This window comes from Zingiber officinale, chromosome 2B (genome assembly GCF_018446385.1).
Source record: "Zingiber officinale cultivar Zhangliang chromosome 2B, Zo_v1.1, whole genome shotgun sequence".
Taxonomy (NCBI): Eukaryota; Viridiplantae; Streptophyta; class Magnoliopsida; order Zingiberales; family Zingiberaceae; genus Zingiber; species Zingiber officinale.
Window position 1 is genome coordinate 128618273 of NC_055989.1, and position 27110 is coordinate 128645382.

Below are 27110 nucleotides of genomic sequence, written 5' to 3' on the forward strand. Positions count from 1 at the left end.
AGGGGGTGAATAGTCCTGCAATTAAAATAAAAACTTCTATTGCTTCCAACTTAGCAATGAACACATGTTAGTTAATTAGAAAGAAAAACATAAAAAGAAATTAAGAGACACAAGGAATTTAGTTGGTTTGCAACCATGGAGGTTGCTAATCCAAGGCAGTAAAAGTTCACTAAGATTATCCTTCAATGTAGGCGGAGAAGTTTCTTACAAGCATTGAAAGCACGAACAATTAAAAACACGATTACGAAAATAAAGTACAAGTGTTGTGTTAAATTCCTAGGACCAGTACTCTATTTATTGCCTATTGGTTGAATTTGCTCGTTGATTGACGTGGCAAATCTGGGCGCCTGGAGCAGGTCCGAGTGCCCTAGCAGTGCACTTTATATGCTTCGTAACGACTTTTCAACGACTTGATGATAATATTTTATCCTCGCCAGGCCGCTGGACTGGTTCGAGTGCCTAGATTGGTGTTGACGTGGACTTTGAACATCATCCTCATAGTAACGTCTCAACAGGGCCCGTGTGCTGATCCAAGGTGGTCTAGGCACTTGGACAAGTCAACTTCGTGTTGACTTGTTTGGTTGTTTCGGTCGCTTGGGTGATTCTCCGGGCATTTAGAGTTGAGCTCACCCGAACCCAACTCCGACCTTTCTCCTCAAGCAGACTTCCTCCCCGACTTCTCATCCCTCGGAAGCGTCGTATGCGTCCTTCTCATCTGCCGATGTACTCTTCTGCAACTTCTCGTCCCTTAGATGCACCGAGCCCGTCGACTCGCTTCCCGTACCACTCTTCTCATCTACTATGTCTTCCGCTCAACTTCTTATGTTGCTAAGTCCCTGCACACTTAGACACAAGATATCAAATAATGCAGAGCCTAACTTGACTTGGTTGATCACACCAAACTAATCCGGGATATTTACAATCTCTCCTTTTTTGATATGTATCAACCCAAGTTAAGTTAGGGTAAAACAAACAATAAAATAAGTAATTGTACAATTAGATACAATAAATTGGCCATTGTAAAATCTATATCTCCCTCAAAACTTAATTTTTAATTCTCCCCATTTGATCACCTAAAAAAAAGAGAAAAAGGAAAAAAAAATAGAAAAATAGTGAAACATTTTCTAAGGGTGTAAGATAAAAATTTCAGTTATATGTCTTTTTTAAATTCAAAAAGGAATAATTTTTAATCAATTCATCAGATGTTTTGAAGAATAATTTAAAAATTATTTTAATGTTTTAAAAAATCCTAAAATTTTTTATTAATAACAATCATAATTAATTTAAGTATGATATAAATTTCATATACAAAATATTTTTTATTTTAACTGTAATAAATATTTTTGACAAATAAGGTTACTTTTTAAAATAAAATATTTAAAAATATTTTTTGAGTCCTAAAAAATGTGCTAATTTGTAAACTCATTCAAAACACAACGGTAATTATCAAGAAAATCATGATTTTCAAAATTAATCCCCAAAACATTTTAAAATTTAGTTTTTATATAAAAAGAAATATAAAATATTATATAATCATTAAAAAAATTAAAAAATTTTATATTAATAGTTAATCCATGTGTGTATCACTGAAAAAATTTCAACAAAGAACATAAACAGTAAATATACGAACTAATTAATTTTGTAAGCAATAAAAAAAATCATGCATAATAATTATTTTATTTAAATTAAGCATGATTTAGAAACTCAAAATAAATTTTTACTGACTGTATTTACAAGATAATTTTTTGGAATATAGTTTTGTGCCACTTTTCTAATCTAGCTCTTATGAAATCTAAAATACCAATTAAATCCTCTAATATTTTTTAAATGGAGTAACAGAATTTGAGCAGGTAGTATTTCAAGAATTCTATTTGTTTTTAAATTTAGTATTTTCATTTGTGACTTTACCAAAATCTTCTAATGGATATGCTTTAACTTGAATAATTTTCAATTCAGTATTATCCTTTTTTTTTATTTTAACATATTTAGACCTTAATTTGTAAAAAGATTTAGACATTAATTTAATACCTGAATATAAATGATCAGGAGGTAGAAGATATACCTCACTTACCAAGTCTGATCTGAAGGTGGATTCTCCTCCTTTATTGTTGTAGTTTTCTGAAGTAGCTCCCTCTTCATCGATGCTTTCGATGCTCATTTCAGATGAGTTTACTTCATCTTCTGCTTCTTGATGACTTGTCATAAGTGCAAGTCTAGCATAGCCCTTGATCTCATACTCTGATAATGACTCGTCCCACATGACCTTTAGATTTTTATGCTTCATTTGTCTTGGCCCTTTGCCTCTTTCTTTCTCCCTTTTCTTCAACTTTAGGCAGTCATCCTTTATGTGTCATTCTTCTTGACAGATGTAGTACCGAACCTTCCTTTTGTTTCAGATTAGCTTCGTTACCTGTTTCTTACCAAAGTTATTAGACTTAAAAAACTTTGAAAATTTCTTACCATAAAAACTACTTCGTCTTTGTCGAGTGATGTGTCGAAATTCGGTTCGTCTTTCTAGTTAACTTTCTGTGCTAGGTTTTGACTTGACTCTATTTCTTTTCTGAGACCTGCACATCTTGATTTGTGTAATTCAAAAGTTGAAAATAAATTCTCTAAAGTACATACCTCAAGATCTTTAGAGATGTAGAATGAATCTACTATCGATGTCCACTTGGGAGTTCTCAGGAAAGCATTTAACGCATACCTTAGTGAATATCAGTTTATTATCATTTCTCCGAGATTTGTGAGTCTACTGATCAGCTCCTTGATTCTTGCGTGTAGATGAGCTATCGATTCTTCTTTTTTCATTCGAAGGTTGCTAAGTTGGTTATGGAGCAAGTCTCGTCTTGCAAGTTTGACCTCTGAGGTCCCTTCATGCAACTCTAGGAATTTATCCTAGAGTTCTTTGGTGGATCTATAGGCACCGATTATGTTAACTTCTTGAGGCGGTAGCCCACTTAGTAGGTGAAATTTTGCTCTATTGTTTGCTATAAAGTTGTTTTGCTCCTTCTTGGTTCAAAGAAATTATTCTTTTTTTCTCCTTGTTGATATTGGTACTACAAAATCATATCTGATTATTAATAAAATATCAAAGTCTTTTTTAAAAAATATCTCCATCCGATGTTTCCATATCACGAACTCCCCTTCGAACTTTGGTGGTGAATGCTAGATCCGACCATCTCTTCATTGCTTCAGTTGGCGATTAGTTCTTCTGAGGTGGTTGAGCTTTGATACCAATTGTTGGTCTCGTTAAGACCATCTAGAGGAGGGTGAATAGACATGCAAGTAAAATAAAAACTTTTATTACTTCCGACTTAGCAATAAACACATGGTAGTTAATTAGAAATAAAAGCATAAAAAGAAAGTAAGAGATGTTGGTGCAATATCCCCTGAGTCAAAGTTAATCAGGTTAACTAAGCTTGAGTAGGCTCAAGCTTGAGTCTTGATGTTTGAGTTTCGATGTTTAACAATACATGAAGATTGCAGATGCAATCGTTTGATTGGGGAGATTGTTGATACAATTCCCATCTGATTAAGGACTGATCAGTTAGATGTGAAGAAGAGTCAAGTAGGTCAAGGCTGACCGGATACTTGATTGGGAAGTCCTAGTGAGTGAAGCTAGGAAGACTAAAAATCCTGGTGAGTGAAGCCAGGTAAAAGACCTAGTGAGTGTAGGTAGTTATGAATATCCTAGCGAGTGAAGCTAGGTGAAAATCCTGGTGAGTGAAGCCAGGTGAAAGACCTAGTGAGTGAAGCTAGGCAGATGGAAGAAAGTCCAAGTGAGTCATGGAGGATCAGACACTTGGCACAAGATGAAAAGTCCAAGTGGGTCAAAGGATTAACCAAACACTTGGTGAAGAAGTCCCAACAGGTCAAGGTTGACCGGATACTAGACATGAGGAGTCCCAACAGGTCACGATTGCCTGGATGTTGGGTTAGGGCATCCTAGACTTGACTTGGGCAAGCTAGGGTTGGTTAATTTGATCAAATGATCAAATTGGACCAAGCCCAATCAATCATCTGATCAATTGGGCATAATGCTACGACAAACAACAACCCAATCGATTAGTCAATCGATTGGGCACTTGTATCATGCAAACAGAATGGTCCCCAATCGATCAGCCGATCGATTGGACACCGCCAATCGATCGACCGATCGATTGGGGTGCTGGAAATCACGCGCGTCACGATAAACAATGAATCGATCAGGCGATCGATTCAGTCGTTTCCAGCGAGAGCATAGAGGTGCTCTGAATCGATCAGTTGATCAATTCAAGCCTCCCCAATTGATTGGTCAATCGATTGGGATACGACCGTTGCGCAGGATGCAAGTTTTGGATGGTCGAGATTGCTGGGATCTGACGTGGCAATCGATTAGAAGCCCTAAAAGCGCAGATATAAAGGCGACGAAGCGTTCAAATGCTGAAATCCTTCTCCCTGATCTTCACGCGATCTTCTCCGACACTCACCGCCAGTTCTTGGAAGCTCTTGGAGGTGCACTTCCAAGGTTCAAGAGGCATCAACAAGCAACAAATGAGCAAGAAGAGAGTATAGGATCGAAAGCGCTAAGGGGGGGGGGGGGGGGGGAATAGCGCTTGTGGCTTTCACGTTCATTTTTAAGATTATCGAGTAATACGCAGCGGAAATAAAAGAAACAATGCAAACACCAAGATTTACATGATTCGGAGCCTGTGGCGACACCTACTCTAAAGCCTGCGATCGTTGATCGCTTTCGGTGGGCAATCACTATAAGTTAAAAAATTCTTTACAATTTAAAGTATAATATTAAAGCAGTAATAAAAATTATACCGACAATGGAAAGCAGTAAACTTGAAGCTTCTGGTCGTCGGAGTCTTGTTACAGCTTTGTCGAATCGTTCTTTGAGCAGAACATGGAAGGAAGATTGCGATTTCGAGTTCTAGTGTTGTTCTTTACTGCTGCTCGAGACAGGCTTATATAGCCCATTGAGGGTACCTCCAATAGCACGGAGGGCGCCCTCAAAGCCCACCGGATCCGCAGCATAGATAAGCTCCGCTTCGCCCGTAGCGTGGATAAGCTCATGGAGGGCGCCCTCCACCCAACGTTCAAGGCGCCTCTAGCTCCATGGAGGGTGCCTCCTGCTCTGCTATATAGAGTCTTCAAGCATTTCACTCGAGGCGCCTCCAAGCTCCATGGAGGGCGCCCCGGGTACTGTTTATCCGAGGTTTTAAGACTTTTTCACTCTCTGCAAGATGTGTTAGTCCAAAATACAAAACATATCCTATAAAATAGAATTTAGCATAATAAAATAAGATTAAGATAAATATTTGATAGTCGTCGGACTGTCCGATTCTAACTTCGAATTTCCATCTGAAAATCCTAGGTCGAACTGATGCCTACTGTTCCCTCACCAGAGAACGCATCCTCACCTACTCCACTCAGGAGAGTTTACCTGTTGTCAATCCGGTCCTCTAGACCGACTGGACTTTTGCTCAGCAATCGAGGCTTCCGGTCTTCATGCTGGACGTCCGCTCCACGACCCGCCCAGACTTCCACCCGGTTCATGATACCAGGATTTCAACCTAGAGTCCCCGACTCTAGGATTTTTGCTCGAAGCACTCGACCTGCCAAGACTTTCTGCCTAGGGTTACCATCCCCTAGAACCTAGGGATACGACCCTTAGGGCTTTCCCTTTGTCTAACTACAGGTAGGACATTTCCTCACCTAGGGTTACCACCCCCCTAGAACCTAGGGTTACTACCCCTAGGGGTTTCCACCTGACTAACCGCAGCTAAGACTTTTGCCTAAGTACACTTAGGATTTTCCTACCTAGGATTTTTGCTCGAAGCACTCGACCTGCCAAGACTTTCCGCCTAGGGTTACCATCCCCTAGAACCTAGGGTTACGACCCTTAGGGTTTTCCCTTTGTCTAACTACAGGTAGGACATTTCCTCACCTAGGGTTACCACCCCTAGGACCTAGGGTTACTACCCCCTAGGGGTTTCCACCTGCCTAACCGCAGCTAGGACTTTTGCCTAAGTACACTTAGGATTTTCCTGCAATCTCATTCAAACTCGTTAGACCATAAAACAACTTAACTTTGGACTCTTTTACATAATCAAAACTCAGGTTCGATCGTTTGGTGCTCCCTGCACCAACAGAGAGTTTGTATTTGTATTCTTGTATTTTTCTTATTGCGTGTGTTGTATTATTGTGTGAGTATTGTATGAGATTTCTCCACCTCTGGTAGTTACCAAGAAGGAGTGTTTTTTTATAATGGAGAGAGTGTTGTGTGTGAATCCTTGGATTAGTCACCTCTTCTTGAGGTGGATATAAAGTAAATCCTGTGTGTTAGCATTGGAGAGTTGCTTCTAGTTTTATTCCGCGGCAAATCATCACGAAGCAAGCCAACGATGAGCGTACGATGAGCTATTCACCCCTAGCACCAATCGACCTAATAAGTGGTATCAGAGTGAGACCGCTCTTCACCGGAATCATCGCTGGAAGGGGCAAGAAGCTAGAGGGTGAAGAAGTTGAAGCAATTTCATCAAGTCGAAGACTTCATCAAAAGCTCAACTTCAAGATGGAATTTCGAGATGGACTCGGATTCGACACAAGGGTGCCTTCCATTCTTGATTTCTAAGAATCGAAAATTTCTTAATGATGGAGATAGAACAATGGTTTTCGCTCATGGAAGGCTTTGAAGTTCCAAAGGATTCAAAAGGTAAAATTCTTAAGAAAAGCAAATGGAGCAAGGAGCAAATTCAAAGGTGCGATGCAAATGACAAGGTAACCAAGTTATTGGTTAGTCTATTGCCAAGCACAATCATTTGCAAAGTTGGAGAATTTGAAGACACCAAGGAGCTATGGAGAAAATTGGCTAAACTTCATGAGGTCCCCTCCATTGTACCAAACCAAGAAGAATTCAAAGATGGTGACTCATTGGATCAAGATCAAAAGGAAGAGGACTTCGAAGTTGAGAGATGCTCAACATCCGAAGAAGAAGTTCAAGAAGATTCATCTTCAAAAGAATGCAACAAAAAAGGCAAAGAGGGAGTATATTCTTTGTTCCATGTACAAGATGAAGATGAAGAAGTCTCCACCTCTAGGATAGAGGGGGGGGGGGGGAGCAATATTCACTGACACCGGACCAAGAAGAAGGAGAAGCTTCTACTTCCGTGTCAAGAGAAGAAGAAGATGGGGGCATCCTCTAAAAATCAAGAGACATCAAATGGAAGATCAAGTGTCATCCCTACACATGAAGGTATAACTAGTTCAATTAAAAATAAAAATCATATTATATGTTTTGAGTGTAGGGAACATGGGCACTACACGAGTAAATGCCCCAAATTGACCAAGAAGAAGGGCCAAATGACACCAAAGGGCAAGGAGAAGCCCAAGGAGACCACCCTCACAACAAAGAATAGCAAGGAACACATTGTGTACTTTTCGTGCAACCAAAATGGTCATTACCGGAGCCAATGTTGAAAGGGGAAGAAATTGATCAAGCCTAAAGGAGGAAGCTCAAGTCAAGGGGAAGCTTGTAAGAGCAAACCCAAGGTATCATTTATTGAACCAACTCCTTTAAGTAATGGTAACAAGCATGCTAGTTCTAACTTATATCATTTTAATGCAATTTACCATAAAAATAGAAGACATGATAGAATTGATGAAAATCATGTGGCTCTTCAAGCCAAGACTACCACACCTAAGGCTAGGAAGGTAGACAAATTAGGCAATAACTCTAAGGACCTTAGTTATAAGTCTAGAAATAGAAATGCTCAAGGATTTAATGATAAACCAAAATCTAAGGATTTATGAAAAGGAAATCAAGTCTTGAGGTCAAGGCTTGACAAAATTGAAAAGACCTTAAAAAGGATGGAAAGTATCCTTAAGAAGCAAAAAGAGCATAACTTAGGTTTAGAAAATCAAAAGTCATCCAATGGTCATAGAGGTTTGGGATACAAACCCAAAGCCAAGAAGGATGCCCCTTCTTATCATAGGGTTCCATATAGTTATGGAACAAATCATAGGTCTATGAGTCAAGTCAAGGATACAAGGGAAATTATACCTAGGAGTATCTTTGCAATAACAAATGTGAGTAAGACTTCTAAGAAGTCTAAGAAAGTCACTAAGAAGGTCACAAGGGAAGTTATCCCTAGAGTTGACCTAGAGGAAGTGATCAAGGCTTCTAAGAAGTCTAGAAAGGTCATTAGGAAGATATCTAAGGAAGTTATCCCTAGTGAGTACCTAAAGCATCCAAGGAGCACCAATAAGTGTTGGGTTCCTAGGAGAATTTTCTCTACCCCCTAGATGGGTTAGAGAGTGTTAACTCAAATTGGAAGGGTAGTTAACTCAACCTTGATGAAGTTGACACTTGGAGAGCATTTTCAAGGTTAGTGTTAACCTTTGAAAATGTGGTGGATAAAATGTTCTCTTTGGAAGAGTAAAATGTGACAAAATTTGAGGAATTTAAATTAATTTAAATTGCCACACTAGAGAAGAGTAAAAGAAATGCCAAGTTTGGTTTTAGCATTTTCTTGAGATAATATGGGCAATCTAGGATAAATTTTAGGTTTAGCTAAGGATTTAAGATATTTAGATAGGTGATCTAGGTATATTTTATTTATGCTAATTGACATTCTTTGTTTGCCCATCATATGTCATGATATCATGTTTAGCATTCATGATTATTATGAAAAATATAAAAATATCATGTCATGTCACACATACTTCATGTAGCAATAGTATATTTTCTTTTGAAAATCTTATTTCTTTTTTATATATGCCATAACTCATCATGTATTACTTTTTAAATTCCTTGCAATTAAGGATAATGACATTTACTAACAAGCAGCATCCTAGGTGGATGTTCAGAACTTCTAAAATGACTAGATAGATATGCATGATCCCTAATTTAGGGCAAAACCAAAAACTACATCTCACAAAGACTATAAGGTGACTTGTATGTGTTTTAGTATACATTAAATACAAGTGAGATGTTAGGATGATGAACAAGACTCAAGATGTTGATTTAGTGCATTTAGTTGAGTTTTGACTTCATCAAAACATAGTTATGTGTACTCCAATCATTGGGAAAGTTAATGTACACGTCATGTGCATTAAGCCGAAAGAACATGGTTGGAAATTAGTTTTGGAAATGATTTTAAAATACTTTTGGAAAACCTTGGTGAAGGTTATCTTTCGATAGTAATCATCATTGAATAGTTATGCACAAATTTGGAAGAAACATTAAAGTTTTTGCAAGTTTCTAAGTTTATGTTAATCTTTGAAAATATGAAATATTTTCTTTGAAAACTATTTTTCCATGAAAGTATATACCCCATATAATGTCTACAACAATTTTCATGATTTTTAAAATTTTGTAGAATTTTTAAGACATTTATGAAATTCAGCTGAAATTGGATTTCAGAATTTTAGAAACCTAATCGATTAGCCATAGATTGGGAAGCCTCAATTGATCGGCCGATCGATTGAGAAGATATTTTTCGCGAATAGAGCATCGTGGAATCGATTAACCGATTGATTGACCCAGGCTGGATCGATAAGTAGATCGATTCAAGGAGATTTTCTACGAACAGAGCGTCGCGGAATCGATCAGTGGATTGATTGAAATAGTTTCAATCAATTGAGACCCAACTTCAATTAATTGAGAAGGTTGTTGTCGATTGTAAATGTCTGATTTCAGCACTCTAAACCATTCTTAGTCTAAGAAACCATTCCTAACCCCTTGAAACATATTTGTATATATTTGGGGTAGTTTTCATGATGAAAATAAGGAGAAATGGTTAAGGAACACTAGGTTGAAGTTTAGGATGAGTTTAGTTTTAACATTAAATCCTTTAAACCTCAAAACTTCAAATTTTTGAGTTTTTTAAGATTTTGGAACTCCAAGTCATTGTTGGTGCAATGACAGAAGTTTGAAGCATGTTTTAGGGGGGGCTACTCTTTAAAAACATGGAAATATTTTTGCTGAAACCATTGAAAGGTGGTAAATCCTTCATTTGGAAAAATGTTCAAAGTTAAGCATTGGGAAACAATGGAATATTGGATATCTTCACTGTTGGAATGATGAATGCTCTTGGATGAGCATGGTGAAGTGGACAATGCTCAAGGGTGAACATTGGATACGATAAAGGGTATGAGACCTTCATTGTGGTGTTATGAACAATATGGTAGGTTGTAAACAACGCTGAGCAACTCTTAGGGAGAGTTTTTTATGTGTACCAATAGGGGAAGAATGTAGGGTTTAAGTTAGGTCTTTGCCCCTCTAGGAAAGTTAGGAGGAGAATGTAGGGTTTAAACTATGCCTTCATTATCCAAAGGGGGAGTTTGCCCTCTAGGAAAGAGAGAGAATGAAAGAACCCTTATTCATGCTTTGACATGAAGAAGAAGTTGAGACTATGAGATTAGTCTAACTTAAATATATTGTCAAACATCAAAAAATGAGAGATTGTTGGTGCAATATCCCCTGAGTCAAGGTTGACCAGGTTGACTAAGCTTGAGTAGGCTCAAGCTTGAGTCTTGATATTTGGCTTTCGATGTTTGATAATACATGAAGATTGCAGATGCAATCGTCCGATTGGGGAGATTGTTGATACAATTCCCATCTAGTCAAGAACTGACCAGTTATATGTGAAGAAGAGTCAAGTAGGTCAATGTTGACTCGATACTTGATTGAGAAGTCCTGGTGAGTAAAGTCAGGCAGATTGAAAATCCTGATGAGTGAAGCCAGGTAAAAGACCTAGTGAGTGAAGCTAGGCAGTTGTAAAAATCCTAGTGAGTGAAGTTAGGTGAAAATCCTGGTGAGTGAAGCCAGATGAAAAACCTAGTGAGTGAAGCTAGGCAGATGAAAGAAAGTCCAAGTGGGTCATGGAGGACCGGACACTTGGCATAAGACGAAAAGTCCAAGTGAGTCAAAGAATTGTTCGAACACTTGGTGAAGAAGTCCCAGCAAGTCAAGATTGACCGGATGTTAGGCACGAGGAGTCTTAACAGGTCACGACTAATTGGATGTTGGGTTAGGGCACCCTAAACTTGACTTGGGCGAGCTAGGGTTGGTTAATTTGATCAAGTGATCAAATTGGACCAAGCCCAATCAATCAGCTGATTAATTGGGCACAGTGCTGCGACAAACAACAGCCCAATCGATCAGCCGATTGATTGGGCACTTATATTGCGCAAACAAAATGGTTCCCGATCTATCAGCTGATCGATTAGACACCGCCAATCGATCGACCAATCGATTGGGGTACTGAAAATCATACGCATCACGATAAACACTAAATCGATCGGTCGATCGATTCAAACGTTTCCAGCGAGAGCACAGAGGCGCTCTGAATCAATCAGCCGATCAATTCAAGCCTCCCTAATCGATTAGGATACAACCATTGCGCAGGATGCAGGTTTTGAACAAACGAGATTGCTGGGATATGACGTGGCAATCGATTGGGAGGAGCCCCAATCGATTGGAATCCCTAGAAGTGTAGATATAAAGGTGACGAAGAGTTTAAATACTGAAATCCTTCTCCCCGATCTTCATGCGATCTTCTCCGACACTCGCCGGTAGTTCTTAGAAGCTCTTGGAGGTGCACTTCCAAAGTTCAAGAGGTATCAACAAGCAACAGTGAGTAAGAAGAGAGTTTGTATTTGTATTCTTGTATTTTTCTTCTTGCGTGTGTTGTATTTGTTATGTGAGTGTTGTACGAGGTTTCTCCACATCCGGTAGTTACCGAGAAGGAGTGTTTTTGATAGTTGAGAGAGTGTCGTGTGTGGATCCTTGGATTAGTCACCTCTTCTTGAGGTGGATACCAAGTAAATCCTGTGTGTTAGCATTGGAGAGTTGCTTCTAGTTTTATTCCGTTGCAAATCATCACGAAGCAAGCCAACGATAAATGCACGACGAGCTATTCCCCCCCCCCCCCCCCCCCCCTCTCTAGTACCAATCGACCCTAACAAGAGATACAAGGAATATACTTAGTTTGCAACCAGGGAGGTTGCTAATTTAAGATAGTGGAAGCTCAATAAGATTCTCCTTTGATGTTGACAGAGAAACCTCTTAACAAGGGTTGAAAGCATGAACAACTAAAAACACGATTATGAAAATGAAGTACAAGTGTTGTGTTAAACTCGTAGGACCATGGCTTTATTTATAGCCTACTAGTCGAATTTGTTTGTTGGTTGATGTGGCAACTCCAGACGCCTAGAGCAGGTTTGGGTTCCTTAGCGGTGCACCTTATCTGTTTCGCAACATCTCTTCAACTGCTTAATGATAATATTTTATCCTCACACGGGTGCCTGGACCAATCTGGGCACCTAGATTGGTGCTGATTTGGACTTTGAACATCATCCTCGCAACAATATCTCAACGAGATGCCTGTGCTAGGCCAAGGTGGTCTGGGCACCTGGACAGGTTTCGGTCGCCTGGACAAGTCAACTTCATGTTGACTTGTCTGACTGTTTCAGTTGCTTTGGTGATTCTCTGACCATCTAGAGTTGAGCTCACCCAAATCCAACTTCGGCCTTCTCCTCGAGCAGACTTCCTCCCTGGCTTCTCATCCCTTAGAAGCGTTGCGCGCATCCTTCTTGTCCACCGATGTACTTTTCCGTAGCTTCTCGCCCTTCGGATGCACCGAGCCCATCGACTCGTTTCCCATGTCATCCTTCTCATCTGTCGCTCGACTTCTTGTGTTTCTAGTCCCTACACACTTAGACAAAAGACATCAAATAATGCAGAACCTAACTTGATTTGGTTGATCACATTACAATCAACCCGGGGTGCTTATAAGTTAAACTTGGGATAGTTCAAAAGACTCCAATAGACATGGAAGAGATGCTTAGTCTGAAACCATAACCAATTACTCATAAGGATGAGATAATGACTGAATATGTTGATACACCACTTCTTCGTATCAAATCTCAGCTAGTAGCTGGGTGCCTACCCTCCATGCGCTATTTAACTGCCTAACCACCCGTGATTTACCTCTTCCGTGTTGGCCTAGGGACGGGCTAACGGAGGGGCTGGGGGCGAGTGAATCACCTTTTTACCATCATAGTAGGATACATCAAATTCCCAAGAGATATTGATTTCTCATAAGTGAATCAACAGATGTTTTACTTATAGAGGATGAGTCTATTGGTTATGAAGAAGTTCTGAAAAGTTTAGAAAGTGACAAATGGTTAAAAGCTATGAAGTCAGATATAAATTTCATATATGAAAACCAAGTTTGGAACTTGATGGACCCACTCGAAAGCATAACACATATTAGGTGCAAGTGGATTTTCAAGAAGAAAATTGACATAGATGGTAATGTGATTACCTATAAAGTAAGAGTAGTGACCAAAGGTTATTGTAAAAAATAAGGTATTGACTATGATGAAATCTTTTTATCAGTAGTCATGCAGTCTACATACATAGATAAAGTGCAAAAATGGTTTAGCATGGACGGTGGAAAAAAATGAATACGCTCGCCCCCAGCGCCCCTGCCAACCCATTCCAGGACCAACACGGAGGAGGTAAATCACGGGTGGCTACTAGCCTTTGGAATAATAACTAGCACATAAGGGAGACATTTATCTCAGCTTTGCCAAGATTTGAACCCTAAACCTCATGGTGACAACATCTCATGCACTAGCCACTAGACCATCCCGAGGGGACATCCCCAGACCTCAGCATGGATGAATCCATGAAAAGTTTTCTTTCTATGAGACATGTGATTCACCTTTCGAAGTCTATGTACCCAAGCACACAAGACGAGATGATGTGCATGAGTCAAATCTCATATATGTCAGCTACAGGATCAATCATGTATACTATGATATGTATTAAGATTGATATATCGTACGCTCTGAGTATCATGAATAGATATCAGTCAGATCCAAGGATGGAAATCCTTAAGTACTTAGAAAAAACTAAGGACTTATTCTTGGCATATGGAGAAGGTGATATCGTTATACACGGGTATATTGATGTCAGCTTCTAGACAGACAAAGATGACTTCAACTCCCAATCTGGATACATATTCACATTAAATGGAGGCACAATAAGTTAGAAAAGTTCCAAGTAAGAAACTGTTGCTAATTCTACTACTGAGAAGGAATACATTGCCACTTCAGAAGCAACAAAGAAAACAGTTTGGATCAAGAAGTACATGACTGAACTTAGAGTGGTTCCAATCATTGTTGAAGCATTACCAGATTATTGCAATAACAATTGGACCATTGCACAAGCCAAGGAACTCAAGTCTCATCAATGATCTAAACAAGTGCTTTGTCGTTATCACTTGATGAAAATCCTAAGTATGAAAGAAATATAATTTGAGAATTTCCTACCGAAAGGAATCTAGTAGATCATTTGAGAAAACTTCTACTACAGAATAAGTTTAAGAGACATGTTGAGGCTTATAATATTAGATACCAAGACAATTGACTTTAGACCAAGTGAGAGTATGTTATATTTGAGAGATGTGCTAAAGACAATCGTCTTAAACGTTGTCTTATTTATTTGATAAATAAAATTCACTATTTAAGTGTGCATTCTATATGTTTGTGATTCGATCTTAAACTCAATTAATAAAGTTCACAATATAATTCATAGCATGAGAGAAATTGTGATTAAATTACAATTAGTGGATATCTCATCATTTATAATTATGTAAGTATTGAAATCTTCCCTAGTCGATGAATTGATAAAATTGGACATCATCAATTTTGTGAAACTAGCATATGTTATACTCGATTTATTCAAGCAATTGATCATCATGACTGGAAACATATGGATGTTGAGAATTAATATGTGAATGCTAGTAAAGGGTAATTAGTTCATCGAATGTGACCTACTATGAGACTTCATGTGCCTCTTTACATGTGGATGAAGAACTCATTACAGCTCAAGTGTAAATTTCCTTAGACTTGAGATATTCAAGTCATTTTGGTCATGAAGACATATACTTTGACATCTTATCATAACATCTCATAAACCTATCAAGAAGGTATTCTTGGACATATGTTTTTGAGTAATTTGAATTCACAGGACAAAGAACTATAACTTAGGCTAGGTGTGACGTAGTCAGCCTAATAAGACCATGTCTTGAACCAAGCGGGTATAAGATGAATGAAAGAAACAGACATACTGATAACTATAGCTGATGAAGTGTTTAGAATATGTTCACTGATAACTATAGCTGATGAAGTGTTTAGAATATGTTCTGAATTCAACTGTGACTTTCCGACCAATTGAGGATCATGAATATTACTAGATGTTACTTATGATCGATTCATGATTAATGGTTAATTATGAATGACCAACATAATTGGGAATCTATCGGGTCACACACACTATGAGTATGTCTTAAAGACCTAAAAATAAGATAGAGAATAAGATTTTTAAAGAGAGAGAAGTTAAGTCTGGTTGGACCAGGCGAAGGATAAATATAGAAGGTATTTGTCACGGTGTAAGTGCTAATGGGTCATGCATCTTGTAGACGAGTTGGACCTACTCATGTGACATGGGTTTAGGTTTTATGTTCACACTTTTTGCAAACAAATTGGAACAACACATGTGATGTGGACTTGGACTTAAGCTTGGGCTTGAACCTCAAGTTTTAATAAAGAGTTATAAAATACCTCACCATGAAGCAGGAGGTTAAGGGTATTAGTTTTTGTTTTCCTCTTGCTTGTGCCACCACCCAAGCCAAAGCCGCGATCCCTCTTTGGTGTTGTCGCTCACCTTGTGTTGTCTAGTTGAATTGTTGGCCGGCCAAGCTTTGTGTCACCAGCTCCCCTTGTGAAGGCTTCCTCTGTGTGTCGTCCAAATCGTTGGCCGACTCCCCTCTTGTGTCGTTGGTTCCTCTTGGTTGGTGTCGTCGACTCCCTCTCTTCTCTTGTGTCATCTCTTTGATGTGACTAGTACCAAGTGGAGATGTAACTTGTGGCTTGCGAAGTCATCTTGAAGATAACTTGGCATGGACATCAATAGAGATAAGTTTTGTGAGGCTTGTTAGTTGATGTATTTTCTTGTAAATGTTAGATATTACTCTTAAACTTGTCTTGATTTGTGATTACGTCTTTCACATGGTCTTATCATTTTAGAATGCGCATAATTCTTTTAAGAAATTTATTTTTGCTTCCACTGCTTGTTACCCTAACTTCCGAACAACATTGAGAATTTTGAATATTTTACCTGCAAACTAAAGAATTGCTATAGATTATACTGAAATAGACCATCTAACGATAAAGGATTTTCAGAATTTTTCATTATTGATTTCATTGTCCTAGTTCATAATTTATAATCCAACTGTGAGAACAGGGAGACAATTTAATTTAATACGAATGCAAAATTTTGCAATGCATAGAAAATTCATTAATTATTAGCTTGTTGTTTATTCTTATAGATGGTACTGTCGGGCCGTCGCCATCAATTTTGCCCATCGCCTCCGCCTCCGCCCCCGCCCCCGCCCCCGCCCCCGCCGCCCTCAGCACCAGTGGACGCCCCGTCGCCACTCCCTCCACCACCTCCGCTACTACCACGGGCGCTGCCGTACCCGCCGCCACCAGCTACCACTCCTCCCGCGCTCGCAACTCCGCTCCCACCGCCTGACGCTCCTCCGCCACTGCCGTTCCCTCCGCCGCCTCCGGCTCCGCTCCCGTGACTTACGCTGACATGACCATGCTCGACGCTGATGCTAGCTCCCCCGCCGCCTCCACCCCCCACGTTCACACTCCCATTCCGAGCACTGATGGCACCGCCTCCCCCCACCCCGACAGCAACGTCCACACCGTCGCGCCCGACGTGGATGGCGGCGCCGCCACCTACGCCACCTCCAGCACTGACTCCGCCAGCGCGAGTGGTGCCCCCTCCACCACCCGCTCCGCCACCCGCGGCCACATCTATCCCCGACTTATTATGGCTTACGCCGATCCCCAACCCCCTACCTCCGCCACCGCCGGCGCCTCTAAGCGACAACAGCTCTCTTTCATTTAAATCCCCATCGTTGCTAAGATGCGCCGTTGCATGGAGATCGATCAGGAGGCAACACATCAGAAAGCAGACACGCCACAGAGCCATGCAACACAAGCCCTTCCCCCTCCCCTCTTTTATACCACAGAAATTAATGGTGCGACCGTAGGAGATAAGACGGGTTGTTAGGCGATGAGAATTTAAATCTCACCGAGGGATATATTTTATCCGGAAGTTTAAAAAACTTGTAACATCGGATCGTATCTATTCTTTTTTATCTTAGAAAGTAAACTGAGAGTAGCTTGTGGGAACAGAGACGAGCGTAGCGAAGGGGTGGGTGTCAAAGATGAACAAAGGGGTGGTTCCACGCCTAACAAAATTGGAAAATAACGATGGAGGAATTCTAGAATTTGGAACCAAGAAAAAAAAACTTTTGGATCACTTGAAAGTCAATTTCCAGCTCACTTGAGCTGCCATTCGATCTGATAGAGTTGGAATAATTGAAGAAAAAAAAGGCATCTCTAAAGCGATGAAACTTGTTCAGACTTGGCTTTATGAATTTGTTCAATTCATACTCTAATCGCTTTTAAAAGTTGAAACAAAATATGATTCCATTGTCCGGCAATAGTTGTCATATAATCTTTAAATATTTTTTGGTTTGGTTTTCAGATATGCCGCACTTTAAGATAGTTTACTTTTGTTGGTCTGTTGGACCGCCTGCCATTTGTATTCGAATTTATCCTAATGGTTAAGAGAGGATGTGTCATTTGTATTTACGGTTGGATCGTGATCATGATTCGATCGTAAATGATTACGATCCCTTCCTGAGTTTACTGTCCCCAACAAATTATAGTTTTTGTTCGGAGCGGGCGGCCGAAGGTCGCTCGGAGACCTCAGGTGGTGGATAAGTGGCTAGGTTACTAGGCGCTGAGCGAGGATACTGTCTTTCGAGCGGCCGGAGACCGCCCGCTTCGAATAAAAACTATAATTTGATGGGAATGGTAAACCCAAGAAGCGATCGCAACCATTTATGATCACACCGCGGTCATGATCCGACCACAAATATGAATGGTACATCTCCTAGACCATAAAATATGGTCCAGAAGATTTACCTCAAGAGGTAGATGGATCATCTCTGAATTAGTTGGTTCAAATATATGGATATCTAGATTAATAAAATAAAAAATAATGATGATTTGATTGGGTTTGGTTTTACCATTTAAAAAAAAATGATGATTTTATATTTTCCATTCCTTAACTATCTGCAATTGGTTCACTTGCGCTTCAATGTGATTATTTGATATATTTTTAATAATATGGAGCACATTAGGGATGACAATTTCATCCGAACCCGATAGACATCCGAATCCGATGGAGGATCCAATATCCGACCTAAATGGAGAAGAGTATGGAGGAACTATCAATACCCGATACCCGACCTGAATACCCGATTAAATAATATATATACATATATTAAAGAAAATTTTCTTTTTTCAAAATCAACTTACTATTTTTGTTGATATTAGGACGAGACTATATAGATGTTTAATCTATTTTTTTAATTATATATATATATAGGTTATTAATTTTAATATATTTTTGTTGAATGATTATAGTTGGATAGAAAGAAAAAAAATTATAACTATAGAAGATATCCGATCATTTAATGGGTATGAGTATACTCATCGGAGATCCTATACCCGATGGGTATGGGGACGGAGGATATAGAATCCGATCCGAACTCGACCCATTGTCATCCCTAGAGCACAGGTCTCTTGGATCACTTTTTTTATGATCCGGGAGATATGCCACTCGTATTTATGGTCGGATTGTGATCATGATTCGACCATAAATGAGAGTGACATTTCTCTAGATCATAAAAAAATAATCCAAGAGATCGATGCTCCAGAAGTAGGGGTTCGATAGAAAAGGCGCAAAGCTTCATGTGGAGGTTGGCTAGGTAATGAGGGTTAATATCCATTAATAATGAAGCGCTTAGAGAGAAGAGTAATAATGATGGTTGTTGTGATAGAAAAATATTATTAAATGTTGTTATTGTATAGATAAATTTCAGTGAAAAGAGGTATTATCCTATAATTGATAATTGATAGATAGAGCACGTGAATTATACAAGTTTATAATACCATTTGATTAAATGAAGAAAGAAGCTCTCGAGGATTTTACTATTTAAGAAATAACCATAGCAACAAAGGAATTTATTTTTTTTAATATCATAATAAATGAAAAATTATAAAAGAAGGATGATTATATAGAGAGTATCTTTTCATATAATCATCTCTTTCAATCTATTAAAAAAATGATAATTCAAATTAATCTTATTAATTATTTCTATGATGACTTGTTCAGTTTCTAGAAATTTTCTACTAATTAGTAGAAAAAATCAGGAAGTGTACACACGATGGTCAATCCAGAAATCTAGTATTTTTTAATTATGTCCTTCATTTGGAAAAAAAAAATTCCTACATATAAATTATAGATAGAGATCGAATCATGGATACTTAGATAAATACAAATTGAATATTCTACCGCCATACCTCTTTCAATCCATTAAGCATATGAGGAGACTTGAAAATACAAACCAAAGCTATCTAATCTAACTACGTGTACTTGACAGGAAATGTCCCCTCGGATGAGTCTAGTGGCTAGCACATGAGGTGTTATCATCAATGAAGTTTGGGGTTCGAATCTCGGCAAAGCCGAGGTAAATGCCTCCCTTATGTGCTAGTCACTATTCCAAAGGCTAATAGCCGTCCGTGATTTATCTCCTCCATGTTGATCCTGAAATGAGTTGATGGGGACGCTGAAAACGAACGTATTCATTTTTTGCCATCAATATACTTGACAGGAAATCGTTTAACTCGATATGGAGAACACTACGGAGCAACTATCAAAGTCCAAGAAGCGGTATCCAAATTCTATCACATTATTGTTGGTGGCTGTTTGTGGCGTCTTTATTTTCGGGGCGGAGCCAGCTGCGGCACTGGCAAGGCCACCCGCTTCAGCAATGGGAAGAACGCCGCGGCTTCATCGGTACTAATTATATTGCATTGCACTGGTGCTATTTTATTTTGTTTATAATAAGACAAATATTTATTTTATTGGTGTGATAGGAGACGTATCAGTTCGAATCCTCTATCCTCATTTTTCTCTGTCCCCGTGTTTCATTATCAATCGGACGGATCAGATTAAATCTTAAGGCATCATGACATTTTTAAAATATGTGCAGTATCCTCGTGATGTGTAAAACATCTTTGAGATTTAATCTGATCCGTCCGATCAACAATAGAACACGGGGACAGAGAGAAATGAGGACAGAGGATCTGAACTGATTACTAGGGATGTAACGAGCTGAATCGAGTCGAACAATATTAGGCTCGAGCTCGACTCGTTTAAATTATATTCGGGCTCGAGTTCAAATCGAATTTTTATTACAATGCTCGAGCTCGACTCGTTTTGAAATTATCAAGCTCGCGAACAGTTCGAGCTCAGCTTGTTATTAGCTCGATTATCATAGTTAACGAACCTAATTCATTAAACAAGTTTGGACTAATTTTCGAACTCATTTTAGAGCTCGTTTTAAGATTCATTTTAGAACTCAATTTTTGACTCGTTTTAGAATTCGTTTTTTGATTCATTTTTATACTCATTTTTTGGCTCGTGAGCCTACAAATGAATATATTCGCGAGCTCACGAGCCGAATATCCTTAAGCTCGAGTTCGATAAAATTATCGAGTTCGAAATCGAACTCGAGCTCGACTCGATAAGATAAACGAACGAATTCGAACGACGAACCGAGCTCCGAATATTTGATTCATTTACCTCCCTATCTATTACATGCACAAAAGACAAAAAAAATTGAAAATAAATTCATTTTTTAACAGCAATTGTGCCATCATTATTATTTGCATACGCCCTGATTGAGCTTACAGAGCTGAAGTGGTATTAATTGCACTCCCGCACAGCAGCTTCGGCAACTAATGGCCGCCGCCTCAGTCGACTCTCACACCAACGCCAACTCCGACGATTACTCCGAAGCTGCCACCGACCCGGTGGCCTCCGCCGCCGAGGCCTCCTCCATTTCCACCACCACTTAAGCCGCCTCCGCCGTCGAGGCCTCTGCCTGCACCGCCACCGGCTCCAAAACTACCGCCGCTGCCAGCTCCACTGCTTCCACTGCCACCAAAGCCTCCTCCACTACTGACTACATCACCGTTGCACCTCTGACGTTGCCTCCTGCGCCGCCGCCCACTCCCCCACCGGCTCCGAATCCTCCGCCTTGACCACTCCCACCGCCGGGGCCACCTCCGCCGACGCCGCCAAAACCACCACCACCTCCAACTCCCCCACCGGCGCCGCCGCCTATGCCGCCACCAGAGCCGAATCCTCCACCGTGGCCGCTCCCACCTCCAAGACCACCCCCACCACCTCCTCCGAACCCTCCACATCCTCCCACACTGCCGTCATTGCCAGTCCCGAAACCTCCTCCAGAGCCGCTCCCACCGCCGGCACCTCCACCGCCTCCACCTCCGAATCCTCCGCCACCTCTGACACTACCACAAGCTCCTCCACCGACACCACCTCCACCTCCGAATCCTCCGCCACCTCTGACACTACCACAAGCTCCTCCACCGACACCACCTCCACCTCCGAACCCTCCTTCATGACCAGCGCCGCCACTAGCCCGCCGCCACCCAACCCTCCACCTCGACAGCCACCGAAACGGAAGCCACGGCAGAAAGGCCCGCGACCGAACCTCCTGGGCCGCCGAAATCAGCGAGCGCAGCGGAAACGAGAAGAAGAGAAGAAGCAAGAGCGTGAAGCATTTGGTGGAAAGAACCATGACTGACATTTTTAACCTCCTACCAGAAACGCCTGGACTCTGAATCTCTGATCGAGATCGATCCCTGCCTCAAGTCACCACGGCCATGCCCATCCTTTTATAAGAAACCATGGCAGAGCAGTCCGATCGATCGATATCTATCCACTTGCGCAGTACGTTAATGGCAGAAGATGTAAGAAGGAAGCAGCATTGAAGGTGCGCAGTACGTTAATGGCAGAAGATGTAAGAAGGAAGCAGGATTGAAGGAAGCAGCATTGCATTGATGGCGCGCCTAATGCGAGCGATTTCGCTTTTTGCAGCAGTTGGCTGGGGAGCTGGGCGAAGCTTTAATTCGTCCTGTTGCTCAACTCGAACCATTTCCTTCGCCGACATTCTCGCAGCACTGCAGAAGCTCGCCACTACTGTACTGTATTTTAAGGTCGAATCGAATAATCAATAAAATTCAAATAATATAAGCAAAGTTTTCGATAATTTTTTCTTATAGTTGCCTTAATATTAAGATACTGTTCTTCCGGTAGTTTACTTGTCCCACAGCAGACTTCAGTTTAGGAACATAATTATTCGATTGACTGCAAGTTTCAAGCCTTGAGAAGAATCAATCCTTCTCTTCGGTTTTGGGGATCATGCTTCGCCAGATCCCAGCCAAGATACTGCCATAGGCCGCTTGGCAAACACTAGACACGGCACAAGGGACTGCTGTCAACGGATTGCCAAAATGCTGGCCTGCAAGAACTACTCCGAGCATAGAATTCTACAAAATGCGAAGAGATGTCAAACGCAGCCATCGAAATGGTGATTTTTCGAGTAACAAGGAGGAGACTACCTGCATTCCGACCTCGATCTTGATAGTGCGAGAAGATGACACGTCAATTCCCAGCACCCTTGCTAGAACATAGCCAAAGAAGAAGCCCGACCCGTGGAGACAAGCAACAGAGATCACCACTTGCAAACCAGAAGAGAGGATAGCCGAGGCATTTTGAGCAATTGCACTGCCACAAAGTAATGCTACAGTTGCGACTGCTATTAGTGGCATCAAAGGCGAAACAAACTCAATAAGACTATTGCAATATTGGTTCAGAACTGCACCGAGAAGCACGGGAGCAAGCACAACCTATGAAGCCACAAAGAAATGTGAAAATACGAAAGAAAACAAAAGTTAAATTATCTGGCTTTCGCTGAACCTGAACAGTTGACATAAAAAGCCCAACTGGATCGACTGCGACGAATCTTCCAGCAAGTTTTGATGTGAGAAAAGGTGTCATTATCTGCAGTTCAAACCTTGAGAAGGTTGCTGCTAAGAAACGGGGAATGATGTTTGAAAAAGAAGATGAAAAATGAAGAGGTTTTATTACCACAGCGGCGAAGGTGCTTACTGCTGTCATCAACACAGAGAGGGCAACATTTCCCCTGGAACACAACTAAATCGTTTTTTGAAACTATTTTCTACAATCTAAAGATGTAAAATGTGTTCGTGCTCCGTTATCTACCTTGCAAGATAGGTAACAATATTACTTGCGGTGCCTGCATCGATGATGGTTTATTCTCAAGTTTAACACGATGCAGAAACAGAATTATATAAGCAATGTAAGTGCATGGGAAGACCTCCTGGACAGCAACCGACTAATATCAAGCCGGCCGCATAATGAGCAGGTAACTTTAACAACTTGCTGACAAAAAAACTGGACAAAGGCATCACCTATAAAAGATCACCAGAAAATACTAGGTTTATAGAGAACAAAACTTAAAACTGAAAAACTCCTTAAAAGTTTGTATATATAAATCAGGCATCAGAGAGTGGAGCACTTGGAAATCACAGAGTCCCCTGATTTAATTGTATGGAAATATAATTGGACATTCACAGACACCTCAACTATAAAATATATATATATATATATATATATATATATATGGAAGAAGAAAATCTTGCACATTATAGAAACAAGATGGGCAAATTATCAATACAAAGTTCATCACTTGCGTTGCTTAAACAGAAAAAGAAATGAACAAAGACATCCTTATGGGTTCATGGAAGGCATACTTAAGGTACAAAGATTTTAGTTAACTAGGATTAAGATGAAATATATATTTTTAGAGATTCTAAGAGAATGGACTAATTTTAACCTGCCATTACTATCTAATTAGAGTTTGGATCTAACAATGTGTGGCAAAAGAGCTGACCAAATTTTGACTGTGTAATTTACAAAAAAGGTTTTGGCACATCACAATCTTTAGTGTGTACTGATAATAATTAGATAATCCAAGCAAAGTACAGTTTATTCTTGCAAAATCTGAAAGAAAAAATAATCCTACTTATAGTGGGAAAGGATTGTCTCACTGCATGCACCGTGATACTTAGGAATGATCATCATAGACAGGCGCAGAAATTAAAGGAGAGGTTGATACTTATTGTATGGATCCCATACATGAAAAGTTAGAGGATGCCAAAATTACTTTGAAGAATATTAAGATTAAAGTAAGATTAGGTTTATGGCATTAATCACAACTTTCCTACAGCCTCAGTATAATGTAGTCAGAGACACTTGGTATAATTTGATGTTGATTTCAGGAGGAACCATATTTCTTGATAGTAAATCAACAAAACAGTAAGATACATGACAAATTGTGATTTCCTTGTAAATAATTATTTTTAGTAAAAAAAAAAATTCCATTTAGTAAACTTGATGAATATAAAGTTAATTATTGTGTCTGTTAGGAGTTCCTAAAATATGAGGTTCACTATAGAACTCAAATTATTTTCAACAGAAGTCCGATATAATGTTGATTTTTAAACTAAAAACTTCAAAGAGCTAAATGGTAATGGAACAAATGTAGATATGTAATGACAGGGAACTTAGTGAACTACTTAATCTATATCTTATTTTAAACATTAATAGTCCAAATTGTTTTTTAGGTAAAATTGTATAAGACAACAATGAATTATTCTCTGAAAAGCTAACAGTGAGATTTGTTTCTAAATTTAGCAACCAAGCCTAAAGTAATGAATTTTGGTATTTTTCAACTAAAGGTGCATTGTTCTAGAAGAGCATATTATTTGCCTCTTAATAGATTTAATCACATAAGAATGATGGAATTGCCCAAGAAATATAAGATCTTCCATATATTATCTCAATTTTATGTACTCCACAGCTTGACCTACTACTCTCCTGAGAAATAAAGAAGAGTATCTCAATAAGTGTTTATTGACCGGGTGAACCATACTAGTTTTCTCACCGAAATAGGATCAAAACCTACTTGACTTTCTTGATCAATAGTATGCATTCATTAAGAACATAGGAAGAACCATTTGAAGCATTAAGTTAAGGGACAACCATATAGAGTATCTTGGTTTCCTTCATTCATAAAAATTGAATCTAATCTACTAAAAAAAGGTAGTGGCAACAAAGATGTATGTTGAGGCTGTCAGTATGTCCAACTCGTATTCAGGTTAACAGTGAAGAATTTTGGATCAAATCATTGGACAAAGTTGTATGTCAGAGGTTAGCCTCCTAATGCAGCCCTTTTAGGTGGGATTGGGTTCGAGTCCACTCAGATTCAATCATTTTCAATCCTCAAAAGCTAATCAGCAGAAACTAAAGAAAAAGAGAATGCAAGTAAATGTATCCAAGAACAGGGAGAAGAAGAGAAGACCGTGTACTGTAAGATGAAGCCAGAAGCCAACTCCTTGGGCATCAGTAGTGCAGCTCTCAGATCTTGGAGCGTCAGAGTCATGCCCATACCTGCAGCAGCCCTCAATTAGCTCGAATCAAAAAACCTAATCGTGAGTAATCGGCCGAATGCCAGGGAAAGAGGGAGAGACCAAGCATAGTGAGGGTGAGGCCAAATATCTGCAAGTTCTTGTCCACCCAGAGGAATGATGACGGCCTCCAAAGGGAAACACAGCAGGCTGTCCCCACCCACAGAGGGAAGGCCATGGATAACACTTCTCCAGCACGTAGCATGATCCCTCGGAGACTAACGTCGGTTTCTCCGCTGGCTGAGGGAGGGTCACTTGCGGCGCAGAGGAGAGGCAACACTGGCTTCCCTGTTCCATTGGGTCTTCTCCAGATTCCTTCTTCTTGGCCGCGGCCATCGACGGTGGAGCGAGTGGGTACGACGACGAGGAGGGGGCGGTGAGGGGGTAGGATGCGTTGGAGATAGAACGGCGGTGTGGTCGTGCGGCGGAGAGGGGAGAGGAAGGAGGATGGCGATCGCGGAGCCGGCGGCGACTGGCGAAGGGCGGCCATCGTGGAGCCGGTGATGGCGACAGCGGAGTCGGCGGTCGTCAAGTCGTATCGGATGGAGTTTTTTTTTTTAAAAAAAAACGAAACCCGAAGCGAGATTTTCGGATCCGGTCCGATCGGAAGAAAAACGTGTTGCAGAAATCAAAACATCGGGCAAAAGGTGAACGAACACATGACAGGTGGGATGACTTACAGAAAGACTAAGGATTTACGCTATGACTATCCTAAGTTTTGATCACATGATTTCATGTGACTAAGGATTTACGCTATGACTATCCTAAGTTTTGATCACATGATTTCATGTGACAAGCATCCCACCACATATCAACTTGGATGATCTGTGGGGTCTACAAAAATCAAAACACGCTCCAAATATTACAGGTCATCAAAAAAAAAAAAGTGCATCGGTTGAAAACAAAAGAAAAATGATATAAAAGGCTAGCCCGATACATACCATTTTCATTATATAGGGATCTAGGAAAGAATTCATTTTACATAATTTTATCTTATTTTTTACAAGAAATTGTTTCTAGGATTCGAACGCATGATCTTTTGGTCATAAAATAATAACTTTACCGTTATATCAATGTTCCTCTTAAAAAAAAATGATAGGGAGAGAAAAAAAATTGAGAGAAAAATTTATTAAAAAATGATTAATCAGGTTGGATAACATCAAGCCTAGAGTGATCGATCCGCTCCAAATAGTTTTAATTCAGTTGATAGATTACTACCCCTTCGATTGTTCTTAATGGTTAAACCTAGAGTTACTGTAAGGAGATTAAATATTGAATTTCGTTGAAAGACTTTGTCTAGGAAGTGGTGGATGATCTCATACCCAAGAAGGCCTAGTGCCTCGCCATGTTTAACCTGGAAGCCGATCTCTGAAATAAATATTTAATCGAATTTGTAACATGGGTGGATTTGGAGTAATAATGTTAAGCATCGTTTGCGATCCAAGTCTAAATCTCTAAGAACAGATAAGTTGAATTTGGAATCAATAATGTTAAGTTTTGTTTGCGATTCCAAATTTAATTTCTAAAGAACACAATAG

At 39.9% G+C, this 27110-nt stretch overlaps 2 protein-coding genes across 3 annotated transcripts; both read right to left on the bottom strand.

Annotated features, from left to right (window-relative positions):
* Window positions 1-21179: 21179 nt before the first annotated feature.
* On the bottom strand, window positions 21180-21818 carry LOC122048686 (glycine-rich cell wall structural protein 1-like). Its single transcript, XM_042610221.1, has one exon. It carries the CDS (start codon window positions 21816-21818, stop codon window positions 21180-21182), a length of 639 nt encoding a protein of 212 aa, XP_042466155.1.
* An 84-nt stretch (window positions 21819-21902) lies between these two features.
* On the bottom strand, window positions 21903-26171 carry LOC122047130 (probable sodium/metabolite cotransporter BASS1, chloroplastic). 2 transcript variants are annotated; one of them, XR_006130483.1, is made up of 8 exons: window positions 25636-26171; window positions 25467-25555; window positions 23421-23514; window positions 23306-23339; window positions 23000-23225; window positions 22642-22929; window positions 22323-22569; window positions 21903-22219 (listed from the first exon to the last, which is right to left on the bottom strand). XR_006130483.1 is itself a non-coding variant. In XM_042608205.1 (8 exons), the coding sequence occupies exons 1-8, from the start codon at window positions 26060-26062 to the stop codon at window positions 22414-22416; spliced, it is 1227 nt and encodes a 408-aa protein (XP_042464139.1). In that variant the 5' UTR covers window positions 26063-26171; the 3' UTR covers window positions 22248-22413. The 2 variants fall into 2 exon arrangements, 1 of the variants encoding a protein (XP_042464139.1); XM_042608205.1 differs by lacking the exon at window positions 21903-22219 and having other exon boundaries at window positions 22248-22569; window positions 23000-23083; window positions 23171-23225.
* Between the last annotated feature and the right edge of the window lie 939 nt (window positions 26172-27110).

Coding starts and splice junctions, on each gene's coding strand:
- LOC122048686 (XM_042610221.1), bottom strand. CDS start 21,818: ATGGTTCTTTCCACCAAATGCTTCACGCTCTTGCTTCTTCTCTTCTTC.
- LOC122047130 (XM_042608205.1), bottom strand. CDS start 26,062: ATGGCCGCCCTTCGCCAGTCGCCGCCGGCTCCGCGATCGCCATCCTCC. Junction 23,084..23,170: donor TAAGCACCTTCGCCGCTGTG/GTAATAAAACCT, acceptor TTTGAACTGCAG/ATAATGACACCTTTTCTCAC. Junction 22,570..22,641: donor AGATCGAGGTCGGAATGCAG/GTAGTCTCCTCC, acceptor CGCATTTTGTAG/AATTCTATGCTCGGAGTAGT.